This window comes from Lepidochelys kempii, chromosome 18, assembly GCF_965140265.1.
Source record: "Lepidochelys kempii isolate rLepKem1 chromosome 18, rLepKem1.hap2, whole genome shotgun sequence".
Classification (NCBI taxonomy): Eukaryota; Metazoa; Chordata; order Testudines; family Cheloniidae; genus Lepidochelys; species Lepidochelys kempii.
Window position 1 is genome coordinate 23,620,041 of NC_133273.1, and position 14,570 is coordinate 23,634,610.

At 45.5% G+C, this 14,570-nt stretch overlaps 1 protein-coding gene across 3 annotated transcripts; it reads right to left on the bottom strand.

Moving 5' to 3' along the window:
* Positions 1-1,077: 1,077 nt before the first annotated feature.
* NOL9 (nucleolar protein 9) lies at positions 1,078-13,920 on the bottom strand. Of its 3 annotated transcripts, none has more exons than XM_073316956.1 (12): positions 13,595-13,906; positions 12,580-12,802; positions 11,372-11,499; positions 10,190-10,328; positions 9,467-9,563; positions 8,523-8,620; positions 7,097-7,258; positions 6,532-6,820; positions 3,798-3,909; positions 3,188-3,365; positions 1,840-1,973; positions 1,078-1,420 (listed from the first exon to the last, which is right to left on the bottom strand). In XM_073316956.1, exons 1-12 carry the CDS (start codon positions 13,889-13,891, stop codon positions 1,310-1,312), a joined length of 1,968 nt encoding a protein of 655 aa, XP_073173057.1. In that variant the 5' UTR covers positions 13,892-13,906; the 3' UTR covers positions 1,078-1,309. The 3 variants fall into 3 exon arrangements, with proteins under 3 accessions (XP_073173057.1, XP_073173056.1, XP_073173058.1); XM_073316955.1 differs by having other exon boundaries at positions 1,078-1,423; XM_073316957.1 differs by lacking the exons at positions 1,078-1,420; positions 1,840-1,973 and adding an exon at positions 6,202-6,391 and having other exon boundaries at positions 3,308-3,365; positions 13,595-13,920.
* Between the last annotated feature and the right edge of the window lie 650 nt (positions 13,921-14,570).

Consider the following 14,570-nt stretch of genomic DNA (forward strand, 5'->3'; position numbering starts at 1 on the left):
GAGATGACAAGTTACTAGCCAGCATTTAAGCTTTTAAGTCTACTGTAACCAAACCTTTACTCAACAATCTGAAAGAATTAGCACCCCAAATTGAGGGCTATGAAGTATTTACTCTACCTTCAAACCATATCATATTCCACTAATTGCCCATGGTCCAGCACTTCTCAGAGGAAGCAGAACTTAGCGGGACAACGTTGTTACTGCTAGTGGTACATGTACATGACAAGTTTATCCCTATTCCATTAACATTTTAGCCTCCAACATCACCAGTTGATTTAGAAAGATGTGGGTAGTTAGATGCAGTAGAATCAAATCTCTCCCCAAAATACACATTTGGATACTTTCAGGCTTAAGTAAAAATAATACCCAGGCACCAAAGACAGAATAAACCAAGATAAAGGTTATTGTTAACCAGAACATTTTCTCAATAGTGTTCTAGAAGCAGTAAGTCTATTGACATTGCCTATTGCCACCAGAACAGTTCCAGCTTTATCCTGGAGTTTCACTGGATTGGAGATGCAAGCTGTCTACACTCTTAGCAAGCTTAGGTGAAGTCTATTAGTCACTTCTCTCCCCATCAGGTTTTCTATAGCACCCACCACTAAGTGCCCTCTCAATCTGATGTAGCTTTAGCTATGGCAATTCAAGGCCACAACATTTGACAAGTGACCCGACTCCCTCTAGTGGCCTTATTTGGCAAGTTATACACAGTACCTTGAAAAGCTACAGGAGTGTTTACAAGATGATACTGTTTTTCGTATAGAAATGATCCAATTTAATAAAAGACATGAAATTAGTATCCATAGGGGGATAGTTAAGTCACTGCAAACTCCAGGACTAAAGATCAGAAAGTTGGGATGCCACTAACTTCTAAATAAGCAATTAGGTTGAGATCATCAGTACACTGGAATTAACCAGAGATTTAAAAAAGTATCTTTCCATGGCATCCTCTTCCTATGGCTCACAGTACAATGGAGACATTTACTCAGAGCACATCACCCTCAGGATAACTAGGACAGAGTGAGCCCAGCTATACATGGGTCAGTGTGGGATTTGAAAAAGAAACTGAAACTGAAGTTTTTAATAGATGTTTACTATAAAACACAAAGGTACATAATGGAAGTATAAAAAGTAAGCGGTTGGCAGGTAAGCACTACACAATTTGCACCGGATGATAAATGCTCTTCCTCACAGTTCTGTGGGACCTTTGCTGGTTCCAAGAATGTGCCAAGTTCTCTGGGAAGCTCCCTGGCCCCTTATTATGAAACAAACCCTGTAATTCATTCTCTCAGAAGGCTTTAAATGGAGATTATCTACTGTGTTCTCTTCTCTTGAGGTGCTTCTTCATTTTCAACTTCCCAGCTCCCGAAATGTCATAATTGTATTCAGATGTCACATAGGGGATCTCCCCTTCAGTTCCCTGCTGAAACACACAAAGACAAACTGAAAGACACTGCCAGTCTGAACATTACTTTGTTCTGTTTCATTTATGCAGACTGACAGAATTTAGCGGTTTACCACTGGGCAGCTCTGAGAATCATGTACTGCAACACACAAGATTTTAAAAAGTAAGTTTAAAATTGAAAATAAAAATCGCCACTTAATAAGTTTGTTAATATATATAGAGAGAGCATTTAACCGGCTTATGTACTGAATACAAAACGTTCCTATCTTGGAGCCTTAACCACCAGTTAATACACATAAGCCTCCCAGCTCACGCATGCCTTATAATACAGCTGATTTAATACAAGAAATAGATCTAATACCTTCTAATTAAAATACACGTCACCCTGCTGTGTAGGTAGAAGCTGTCTGAAGATCTTCATAAGTCACCCTTACCTGGTTTGTAAAGACACAATCTGGAATGGTGATATTTCCCAGCAGCAGACAGTTTACAAGTCTTAAGTTTTCTGCAGGTACTGGAGTCAGAATATGGTAAAGCTTCCTCTCCATGTCAATCCCTCGGATAATTCCTTTAAAATATATTTACAGTTCAGTCTTAAATCCTCTGAACTATGGAAGGATGCACAATCACTGCATAGTTGAAATTCTTTGAATGGGCTAGTTATTTCTTAAAGTAGTGTTTTAGGTTTAAGCAGGAATCATGCCCTAGACAGAGGCTGAAATATGATTTTCTTGCTACTCTTGTGATTTGTCTCCCCTACCCTCCATCCCCTTTTGGTCATGAAAAACCCAAATACCCCAGATGTCAACTCCAGGATAGTTTTTTCCAGGAGCAGCAACAGAACCTTCAGATTTTCAAGTAAAATTGCTGTGTGTTTTCAAAACAGATGTACAACACACATTAATGCAATGTAAAGTTGTATAGCTAAAAGTCATTAGAGGCAATGCAAATATTTAGATTCAAAACGGCAACATCTCCTGCTATGGTTTGTGATAAAATGGTATTTGTCATTAAACGTACATTAAAATAGAACTTTTTTAAAGAGAGAACAAAGGATACGTGCACAATACAGTCAAGTAAAATTTGCAGGGGAACACCACTCTTTGCACTTCTGGACTGATTTTCCCTGTGCGACTTTAACATGGCTTCAACTGTTTAGGGAACTCCCCCCAACACACACTCCTTGTTTGTGGCTATGCTCCTGCAGAGCTCCAGGGAACCCTGAATGCTCAAGACATAGAAAGCACCTGAGAATTGTTGCATCAAAACCAGACTTTTTTCAAATTAAGTAGAGATGAGTGCTTAGTGAGGATTAGGCCCAAGGTAAGATTCAGACTTCAGGCGACTTTTGCTGTAGCCCTGTTCAGAGAAGTGTACTTATTTCTCCCCCCTACAATAAGAATATTTTACCCCCAATCCACACAGGTTGAGACATCCAAATGGATTTTGAGCACAACTTCCTGAAGTTGATCTTAAACATCTGAACCCAAAGGAAAATAATGTATCAAGTTATGAATAAATACAAAGACTACAATGGAAACTGTTTTGCGATCTTAACTAATCACTAATTTAAGACAGAGGGCTCACAAGCAAAGGTTATAATGGAAAACAAAACCTGTAGAGAAGAAGCAGATGTTTATTCTTTTACTCTACTCCTATTTTTCAAGTTACCTTTAAAAGAGTGATTAAAAACGGTGACTCCTTTATGCTGCAGTTTCAACATATGATCAGACGGGGCAATTTAGTTTACGCAATGCTAAAGTCTTCCCAGGATTCACTCACCGAAGCCCAAGCAATCACAGACTGGTGTCTGTGTAAGCAAGACTGGCCCATCAGTCTGACATCTGACCTCATCCAATATCCTGCAGAGACCGACCCAGCTGGCATTTACTGAATACATGATGTGTGTAGGAGCAACATCAGTGTGAATAACCCTGAGCGCAACAGCATTGAAAGGTACCTACAAAATAAGCCCCAGATCATTAGTTCAACTTGAATTTAGTTCTGAATTGCAATAGACACATACTTTTAGTTATTTCTATCATCACTATATACAGTGTTGTTGTAGCCATCGCTGTACACAAATTGAAATCTGCTGTACGCTGTGTGCCTACCTACATTAGTGACAACACAATACTGTAATCACAAACGTCTGACCAAGAGACATGTAAAATCTTTGCTATATACATTTCAGGGAGTGCTGGCATAAATGTTAACCTGATAGAGATGTTTTACAAGTGGGTTACTACTGCTCCTAGCATTCGGACAGGGTCTTTTTGTTGACAGTTCCGTAAAACATTTAGAATATAGTAATTTAGATTACTAACAATCAGCTTTCTGAATCCAGTCATCAAAATGGCATCTTCAATTCTTTCACAAATGGTTAAGTTACCTGATAGGGAACCAAACTATGTAAAGGAAGTACTGATTTTGTTTCCAGAGGCTGCAGCTGGCCAAGGTAACCTAACATTGCCACATCCCGGAGGATACTGCTGTGGACCCGTCTAGAAAAATAAGCAAACAAATCATGCAGAGATGAAAAACAATCATGTTCTAATTCAAACATAAGCACTTACTCAGACATTTCAGAATTTGCAGTGTGATATTTTTATATTCACTGTTTTAGAAGGTTTATTTTAAAATTTCTGTTGTTCAGACCTATTTAGAGCTATGTTTTATTAACCTTGTGGTTCTGAGATTCCACAGTTCAGTTGCAGGATGATATTATAAGGCTGCTTGCTTTAGGCAGCAGTCACTTTTTAGATTCTGGCTCTCTTCTCCAGTGCTGATAGCCAGGAGAATTTTCCATTCGCCAATTGTGACAAAGGAGAAGAAATGATGGTCTGAGCCAGTGACCCAAGTCACTCTTTATTAAACAGTTCTTTAGTGAAGGTTTCTGGGTGAAGTCAAACACCCATGCATATCCCCCAATATCAGAGAAATGGAAAGCAAGTGACAGGATGAGAGCCAAGGAGAGACAGTTGCTGACGCACGCAATCTTTAGATAAATATTGGTTACTAAGTTTGCCCTTAAACCATCGTAGCTAAAAGGCATATTGAAAAGCTTTAGGGTTTCTTCCTGTCCACAGCTCTACATACTCCTGGAGAAATTATGCGCTACTGCATATGTGCATAATTAATAAGCTGCACATACTTTTATTTTTTGTGCAGAAAAAAGCTTCTGCCAAAATGTTGCTTCAGTTCCGCCTTTTGCCCATCAGAAGGCGCTGCGGCGCAAGAACAGCAACAGCTCCCAGCAGAAAATAACTTCTGCAGTTCTGCCTTTTGCCCACCAGAGAGCCCTGTGGTGAAAGAACACAGCAGCAGCTCCTAGCCAGATGGGGAAGAGAAAGAGCCTGCCTTCGTCGCAGCACCTGTCAGGACAGGTCAGGAGACAGGGCCTATGGGGAAACCGACAGCATGGGGCTGCTGGGGGGGTCAGACAGGGCCAAAAAACATTTCCTGACTCTTTTTTGTCGTCTGTAGTTAGACATACTTGCTGACAGGTATTTTGAAATAATGACCAAAAATAATTGAAACTGGTGTGATTATATTGTGTTATTTTGACAAATAAAACATGCAGAATTTTAAAATATTGTGCGAAGAATTTTTAATTTTTTGGCATAGAATTCCCTCAGAAATATTTACTATATCAAGATTAGGGACACTGTTCCCTCTAATTTTTCCCACACATGTGCGGAATTAATTTTATTACGAGCACCAAATATGGAGGTGATGTGTGATACATCACCTCTATATTGGTGCACATAAGAAAATTCATGTGGTGGGGTGGGGCTGAGGGGTTCAAAGTGTGGGAGGGGGCTCAGGGCTGGGGAAGAGGGTTGGGGTGCATGGGTGCAGGCTCTGGGGTGGAACTGGAGATGGAGAGGCTCAGGACTGAGGCAGAGAGTTGGGGTGTGGGCTCTGGGGTTGGGCTGAGGGGTTAAGGGTGCAGGCTGCCCCAGGGCTACAGCAGGGAGAGAAGACTCCCCCCAGCTCTCTCCCGGCAACAGCACCTGGGCTGTGGTGTGGGCCGGGGGAAAAGGCACCCTTCCCTGTTGCGGCAGCTCTGGTGCTGAGTTGGGGCACCCCTCCTCAGCAGACGGTTGGCCCTCCCCTGACCAGGTGGGTTCCCTGAGTGCCCACGTGGCACTTAATAGTCTGTTATGCGGCCACACAGCTTACAGGAAACTTAGTCCTGCATGGCTATTAAATAGTTTCAGCAAAGCAAAAGGCTTTACTTTGCCATAAGTGCAGTTCTCTGTTAAATCACTAGTGAAGTTTGTTCCAGAAACGTACACAAGGCTACCATTGCACTATCAGTCTTGCACTTCTCTCATGAACTGATAAGCAGAACAGGATGAAATATTTCAAAACAAGTTTTTCATCCAAAAATGGCTTTTGAAATTGACTTTTTGCAAAAAAAAAAAATTAGCAGTACTGTCAATGTTTTAATTTTTCATGAAAAATGTAGTTTGATATTTTTCAAAATCAAACGATCAAAATTATTAAATAAAAACTGGTAGTTATTCCAAGGTTTTAAATACCATTTTTTGAAAAAACTATTAGAATGTCCATTTAATGGATTTTAAAACCAAAAGAGACCATTATGATAATCTAATCTAACCTGCATAAAATATGCCACAGAACCATGCCAAGTAAATTCTGCATGACAGCCACAACTTCTGTTTAAGCTATGGATACTTAAGAGATTCTAGTCTTGATTTAAAGATGTCAAGTGTTGACAAATCCATCACATCCCTAGGTAAGTTGTTAGAATTGCTAATTATTCTCACTGTTAAAAATGTGGTTTGTTGTCTGAATTTCTCTAATGTCCATTTCCAACCACTGGATCTTGTTATGCCTTTTTCCACTAGATTACAGAGCCATCTACTATCAAATCTCTTCTCCATGTAGCTACTTGTAGGTGCTTCGACACTACGATGACTGTGCCATACAAGTACCTGAACAGATGCAAGTGTGGCTCTGCGAAAATAACATCAGATAGAGAGCTCTGCATTGTGCATTTACTTTCAAAATTTAGTGACTATGAATGACATGCTGAAATGCAGACAAACTGCTGGAAACACATACTTCATGGCAGGAGCAGTCGCTTTTGTACTTACGCTTCACCAGCATTCCCTGCTCCAGGAAATTTTGGTTGTACGCACAGCAATTTATGCCCTGTAGTCGATGTTTGAAAGTCGCTTTCTCCTTCATACTGCTTCCAATCCTCCATTCCACTCACGTCCATGCTCTTACACTTGCCCTGTAGTTTGCCTTTTGTATGTAGGCCAGCAGCAAGATTAATATATTCTGGGGTAAAGCGAGGCATAAAGTCTTCCACACTGATCTGAACAATGTGACTGGGTGACAGCAGTCGAATGATATCAATCAGAAGCAGCAATCCAACACCTTTGGGAATGGGGGGGGGGGGGGAGAGAAAACACAGTTTGCACAATGTAGTGCAGTCACACCAGGTAAGCATCTTGCAGAGCTGAACCTTGGTTATTAGAGACTCAGGAATGTCTCTCAATGGTTGTTAGAGACTTAAAATAAACTCACACAGAATTAGAGTCATATTTCCCAGTCTCAGAATAGCTACAAAATGTGCATTATGGCAAGTATACTGTTAAGATATAGTATTAATCTTCTAATGCATCTCCAAAGACTAGATGTACGCTGGCTTACCTTTCACCCATCCCATTGTATTGATGACCAAAGGCACTTCTTTCTTGTAGGAGTTAAACACATACTTTACTGTGTCAATATATCTTTCGGTATCCTGATCACAACTAGCTTCTCCATAATACACCATTTTACGTGGCATTCGCTGATGAGTGAATGGTGGCCCTGAAAAAAGACACACCGAAGATTAACAGTAAATACTTGGGAGATTCAGTAATTCAAAGAAAGCGGCCATAAAGAGTTAGCAAAACCCCCAAAACTCCTGAAGCACACATGCTCAATCCTTTTCTATACTGATGGAAGTTATTCTTCCAGTTGTTTCATCTTTTTTGGAAAGACTTGTGCTTTAAGATTTTCTCCACTTGCTCCAATGAACCTGCCTCTGCCCTGCAGATCATTTCCTTTCAACTCTGAGTATACAGTCAAAGACAGTCAGTCTGGACGTCTGGGTATCAGAAACCTGATAAATCCACTAATGTGGTATGGAACTATACAATTCTTAAACGTACGAGTTTATAAATTAATTTAGATTAACTACTATTCTAGAAGACAATCTGAGCAGGGTAGCAGTTTTTGGTCAGGAAGTAAAAAAGGAACCCTAAATTGGAATGACAAAAGGACTGTGTGCATTACAATTTAGTAGTGTAAACACATTCGTTTTTTTCCTCCATGATGACAGAGCAGCCCAAGGTAAGCAGCTGATCCAAATAGTAGACCACATCATTTGGTGCCTGGGAACCAAAGCTCTTTGGAGACATCCAAGGCCATACCTATTAGCAGGTTTTCAAAACTTACAACAATATTCTTCCCTCTTTTTCCCACCCCAAGCTTAACAACTTTACAATTTAAAACCAGGGTGAGATGTTGAAACTTTTTTTTTTAAAGCACAAACCCCAGAAAGTTCTAAAACATGTACTTCTTTGACCCACACCACTATCTGCATATCTCAAAAACATTAATAAACTTATCCTAAAGTTTCAGTGAGGTATGCAAGTATTATTCCCACTTTCACAGATGGAGAACTGAAACAGAGATTAAATGATTTGCCCAAGGTGTCACACGAAGTCTGTGGCAGAGAAGGAAAACTAACTCAGGTCTGCTATATCCCAGACCAACAGCATATAGAAAAGATCACCCTCTCCACCCACTTCCATAAAATATGTAAAAACCAACACGGGAGAATAACTTGCCTGGTAGTTCTGATTTCCTAGAGATAGCACCTTGGAGGATTTCACTCCCGGGTCTTAGCTCCTTACCACAAGATTGGCAGGCCTCCTTCACTTATAATGTTTTTTGAACTGTGAGTAGAGGTAATATGGTTCTGTTAAGACACAGGAGTGAGAATCCTGCATAGTACCTTTAGAGAATAAAAATATATATATTATATATATATATTTTTCTGGTGATAAGAATATAGCAAAATACATACCAAGACATGGCTCTGACACATTAATTAAGGAGACACAGCCAGGTGGTGTAAACTCTGTCTGTCCCAGATCACATTCCAAATATTCAACACAAGGAAGGCTACAATAAAAGAATAACGATATTTTAAGAGGCACTGCATATTAGCATCTGTGTAAATAAAACAGGACAGCATTTTACTTAGAATATATCAGGAAAAGAATCCAACTCTGACAGCTTTAAACACAATTTTGAAAATCTCAGACACTGAATAAGATCACTAGCTTTCTGCCTCCTCCCTCTATTTGACAGATTGTAATGATCAGGCAAGGACAAACTATAACTAGGACTCCATGTGCATCACGGAGGTCTCAGATTCCATTACTTTGTGCAACCTCCTTGACTTCTGCAGCGTCCAGGGCCAGCTCCTCAGGTGGCCTTGGGGACAGCCACACCAGCCGCTGCTCGGGCAGCTCCTGGCAGCTGTCCCCGGGCAGCTGGCTGGAGCAGCTGCCATCTGCTGGTCCTGGGCACTCCTGGACAATTCCCCCACCTTCACTCCCCCCAAGCAGCCGCCCCCGAAGTTTTAGTCACAGGTATAAGTCATGGACAGATTACAGGCTGTGAATTTTCGTTGACTGCCTGTGACCTGTCTATGACTTTTACTAAAACTACCTGTGACTACTTGTGTAGCTTTAACTATAACCAACTACAACACCAGGCAGCATGCATGGTCTGGACCAGCGACAGCCCAATACCATTCCAGTCTTGAGCAGAGAGACTGCCAATCAATGCCAAATTGCACAAGTGGTACAGACAGATGGCGACTGCCAATTACATCAAGCAAAAATTGTAATTTTCAAAAATATCCAAATTTCCAGTAATTATTTACAAATAATCCCATCAATTTTTTCTTGCCCAGATCATAGAAGATTTGAAAATTTGAGTCTTATAGGATAAAAAACTCACTGATTCAGCAACAGGTTAATGAGATATCTGTTAAATGTTGATTTTCCAATACTTTTTGGGCCACACACCAGAATGACAGGACAACCATCATCTTCCTCTGGAAAAATAAACATACCCTGATATGGACCATTACTACAAATTAATCTCATGCATCCTACTCCACAAAAGTTTACAAAAATTTAATCTCAGGAGCTGAGCATTTTCATTGAAAGAGCAGTTTACATAACATGGGCTTATATTTGCACTTGGGAACCGAACAAGATAACTGTGTTTAAAGGTGAAGAGGGTATTGACATATATAAACACAAAATAAAAAGCTTTCTAAGAGGGCGGACTCCAACACAAAACCAAAACCTTGCAAAATTCTACTTGCCTATGGGAAATTATTGGGGGGTGGGGGAAACTGATACCCGCCCAACCCCCACTAAAATCATCATAAAGGCACATTAGTCTTGGTGGCAGATCAGCAAGGCAGCAATAAGCCTTATGGGCGAGATAAACACTCCCTCCTGCCCTCTAAGTACATCAAAATGGGGTAACTCACACTCAGTTTGGTTCAGAAACTCCCCCAAGACTTGAAATTTGACCCAAGCTTTTCACTGTTGTCAGGGCATGGTTTCACAAGCATGAACTTAGGAAAAAAACTCTGAGAAAGGAGCTTTTGCTCCTGTTATATCTCTGCAAAACTTAACATATTCAGTTCCATCAATTTAAGATACTCACCACAACACGCTTGTATTAACTCTTCAATTGCCGAAACTGAACTCTCTGAAAAAATCAGGCCGCTTTCAGGATCACGTTTTCCAATACCAGTAGAAGCTAGAGCTGCATCTTCTGGTGTGAAGCAAGGACCCCTTTGTCTCTAGAGATCAGCAAGCATATAGCAGAGAAAGGTTTTAGCAAATTCATACATAACAATACAAAATAACCCCAGAATAACTCCTACTGTCTTATAGCCTGGACAGTGGTACCAGGACAGAAGGATTTAGTCACACTATCTTCTCTGTTCTCGTTCTACAGAAGTCTTAAGTCCAAGTGAGAGGAAGAAAGTGATAGGAACAAGGTCTTATCTTCATTGACATTCTACTTACTACAGCAAATGGCACCTTATAAATACCACAGACAGATATGTCTAAAATGGGAAGAATGATAACTCCTTTATAAAGCACTTGGAGCTCTACTGAAAAACTCTGTAAGAGCTAGGTATTATTATATACAGGTCTACAGCGCTCAGACCATTATAAACCATGGGAAACCAGCCTTATAATTCAAAGGCATGGGAGCACACCTGAAAGTCACATGACAGATATAGGATGATGACATGATTGGAACATGAAACAAGGTGCTCTGGAAACAATAATGGGGCTGGGCCAGTCAAGTGGAGCTGCCACCAACTGCAGACAGAACAGGAAACACTAGAGGGCTGGGGAGTGTGGGGAGAAAAGTATGGGAAGACAGTAGCAAGAAAGTGACTGGAACAAAGGACTAAGAAGGATAAGTAGTAAAAGAGGAAGTGAAGTTCCGGCAAAGGATAGATCCATGTGTCATACAACTTATGTACACGGTTATAATTCCATCACTGATTCAGCAACAGGTTAATGAAATATCTGTTAAATGTTGACTTGAATGACTACATACATGATTCAAGCTTTGGTCTTATGGTAAATATCCAGAATACTTCTATGGAACGGTACCCCCTTAATTCACAATTCCTGGAAATTAGTCTGAATTTTACAAACATAACACATGCTTTTTTTTCCTGACCCATATACTTATTGCTCAATATACCACTGATCTTCTCCTGAAGCCATGCACATTTTTCTTCCTCATAAAACAATTCCCACAGGGTAAGCTTGAACAAATGCAAGATTTCCATTAAGTAACCAAGTGGAAGACGCATTTCACCTTTACTCTGAAGATATGGGAGAACTCTGGGTGATTAAGAATGAATCTTGTAACCGAGGTATCCAGACCATCCAACAGCACCACGGAACACAAAGGGGCAAAATTTTTCATCAGTTTAATTCTAGCAGCTGCAAGATGACAACAGTTAGTCTTAAAACACTATATTTCACACAAATTAGAGTCAAGACCAAAACTGATACAATGGACAAATAATTTTTACATTATCTGACCTTCATAATACCTGTGAGGTAGGTATCTCCCCATTTGACAAATGTGAAAAGAGAAGCAAACATCTTATGTGATTTGCCAAAGAAGTCAGTGATGTGCAGAACTAGAACTCATGAGTTCCTATTTTCCAGTCCTGTACTTTAAAAAACAAACTACAGAGCTCCATGGAAAATGAGAAAGTATATTCGTATCCTAAAGTAAGGCAATAAACAACACTCAGTCATTTTCATTGCCATAAAAAAGTGATAAAGACGATCTTGAGAGTTTGCCAATTACTACGTGTACAACTATAGACCAAATATTTGTGTGTGTGAATTTACTGTGGGACAGATGATGGCTGGACAGCCCTAAAAACTGTAGTACCCACTGGACAGATACAGCATGAAACACATCTCTCCCCTCAGTCCAGGTGATCATAATAGCTCACCTAGTCTGACCTCTTATGTAAAACAGGCCCTAGAATTTCAAACAGTGATTCCTGCTTTTAGCTCAACTTGTGGTTGAATAAAGCACATCTTTTAGAAAATCATCCAGTCTTGATTTAAGGACTGCCAGCAATGGAAAATTTACGACAGCATTTGATAATCTCTACCAATAGTTAACTACCCTCACTGTTAAAAATTTGACTCTAATGGGAAGTTATTCTGCTTTGCCTCTACAGAAAACAGCCAGAAAAGGCATCAACAGCAATAGTGACGATGAGGACATGTCACTAGACTGGGACCACCCTAACTCAGTTCACAGAAGCCACTGAATAATGTCAGGTGAAGATGACTTCTGATCACAACTCTAGTCTACATTCAGAATGGTGACAGAGAGATAAAAGGCTTATCTCACTACAAGGTCTCTGAGATTCTTCAGTCTGCCCCAAAGCAATTGGTAACAGGTAGCCCTACATGTAACCAGCCCTAATAGTATGGCTCTTCAGCCCCCCAAATAGCAGACTCCTCACCAAAGCACACTGCTCAGCCCATGCTTACCACGTGGCACATGATGGGCTCTGAGCATCGCCCTGGCTGATATCCTCATCTCCTTTTTCGATTTCTCCAGCGTCTCGTAGATCACTGCTTCGATGGTCAGGGCAGAGTGGGTCTGAGGGGAGAAGAGGTCGTAGGGAGGCTGCTCCTGAGTGATAGTAAATCCAAACACTCGGACTGCACCATAGAGGCAGGTCAGGCGGCATTTCCCAGTGAAGGTCAGCTTCTGCAGTGGGGAAACAGGAGACGAGATACTGACCAGGCTTGAAGACAGGGCGGTGCTAGACAGACAAGGGAGAGACAGCCCCTGCCCTGGCTGTTCACACACAAGAGGCGCTGAGTTTCCCACCCCGCCCAGGAGCTGCCCCCCACCCACCCCATCCCTGCTCCCGCACTGGGCTAGGGCCCAAAGCCACTGCACATCTTCATCCCCCCCAACTATTCCCAGCTACCCCACCAACAGCCCTCCCGCCCAACAGCCGCCCCCCAGCACCCAACGGCCGCCCCCGTCCCCTCCAACGGCTGCCCCCTCCATCCCCCCTCGTCCCCCCCCGCGCCAGCCCTCCCTTCCCCTCCAACGCCTGCTCCCCCCAACGGCGGCCCCCTCCATCTCCCCCATCGCCCCCCCCGTCCCCCCCAACGGCTGCCCCCTCCGTCCCCCCCAACGGCCCCCCCTCCATCCCCTCCAACGGCTGCCCCCTCCATCGCCCCCAACGCCCCCCCGTCCCCTCCAACGGCTGCCCCCTCCATCCCCCCTCGTCCCCCCCCGCGCCAGCCCTCCCTTCCCCTCCAACGCCTGCTCCCCCCCAACGGCTGCCCCCTCCGTCCCCCCCAACGGCTGCCCCCTCCGTCCCCTCCAACGGCTGCCCCCTCCATCGCCCCCATCGCCCCCCCGTCCTCCCCAACGGCTGCCCCCTCCGTCCCCCCCAACGCCCCCCCATCCCCTCCAACGGCGGCCCCCTCCATCGCCCCTCGTCCCCCCCAACACCTGCCCCCCCCAGCGGCCGCCCCCCCGCACCTGGGCGCGCGGCAGGAGCAGCACCGCGGCGCCCTCTGCGGCCTGCACCGCGGCGAGGCTGCGCGCTGCCGGGGCCGCCTCCCCGCCGCCCGCCGGGCCCGGCGCCTGCAGCAGCCCCGCGCGCACGAAGGAGGCGGCGTATTCCCGCCACGCGTCCCGGCCGGGCCGCTCCCGCCACTTCCGGGCCGCGGGGCCCGAGCCCGGGCCTCCCTGCCGGCGGCCGCGGCCCAGGCGCTTGCGCGGAGGCTGCGCCCGGCGGGCCGCGGGGAAGCGGCGGAGAGCGGGCGGCCGGGGCATGGCGGCCTCCACAGCAACTCTCGCGAGAGTCGCCCCAGCCGGCGAGAATCGCGCGAGACCCGACTCAAGCGCCCCCCCGCGGGGTCAGAGGGGGCGTCCAGGCGGCGGCGGCGGGGCCGCGACACGGTGCCCCTCCCCCCCTCCGCGCGCGGGGCCGGGACCCGGGGCCCCCGGCCCCTCCCCCCCGCCACACGGGGCCCCCGGCCCCTCCCCCTCCGCGACACGGGGCCCCCGGCCCCTCCCCCCCGCCGGGCCGCCACACGGGGCCCCCGGCCCCTCCCCCCCCGCGACACGGGGCCCCCGGCCCCTCCCCCCCCGCGACACGGGGCCCCCGGCCCCTCCCCCCCGCCGGGCCGCCACACGGGGCCCCCGGCCCCTCCCCCCCGCCACACGGGGCCCCCGGCCCCTCCCCCCCGCCGGGCCGCCACACGGGGCCCCCGGCCCCTCCACCCCGCCACACGGGGCCCCCGGCCCCTCCCCCCCCGCCGGGCCGCGACACGGGGCCCCCGGCCCCTCCCCCCCGCCACACGGGGCTCCCGGCCCCTCCCCCCCGCCACACGGGGCCCCCGGCCCCTCCCCCCCCGCGACACGGGGCCCCCGGCCCCTCCACCCCGCCACACGGGGCCCCCGCCACACGGGGCCCCCGGCCCCTCCCCACCCCGCCACACGGGGCCCCCGG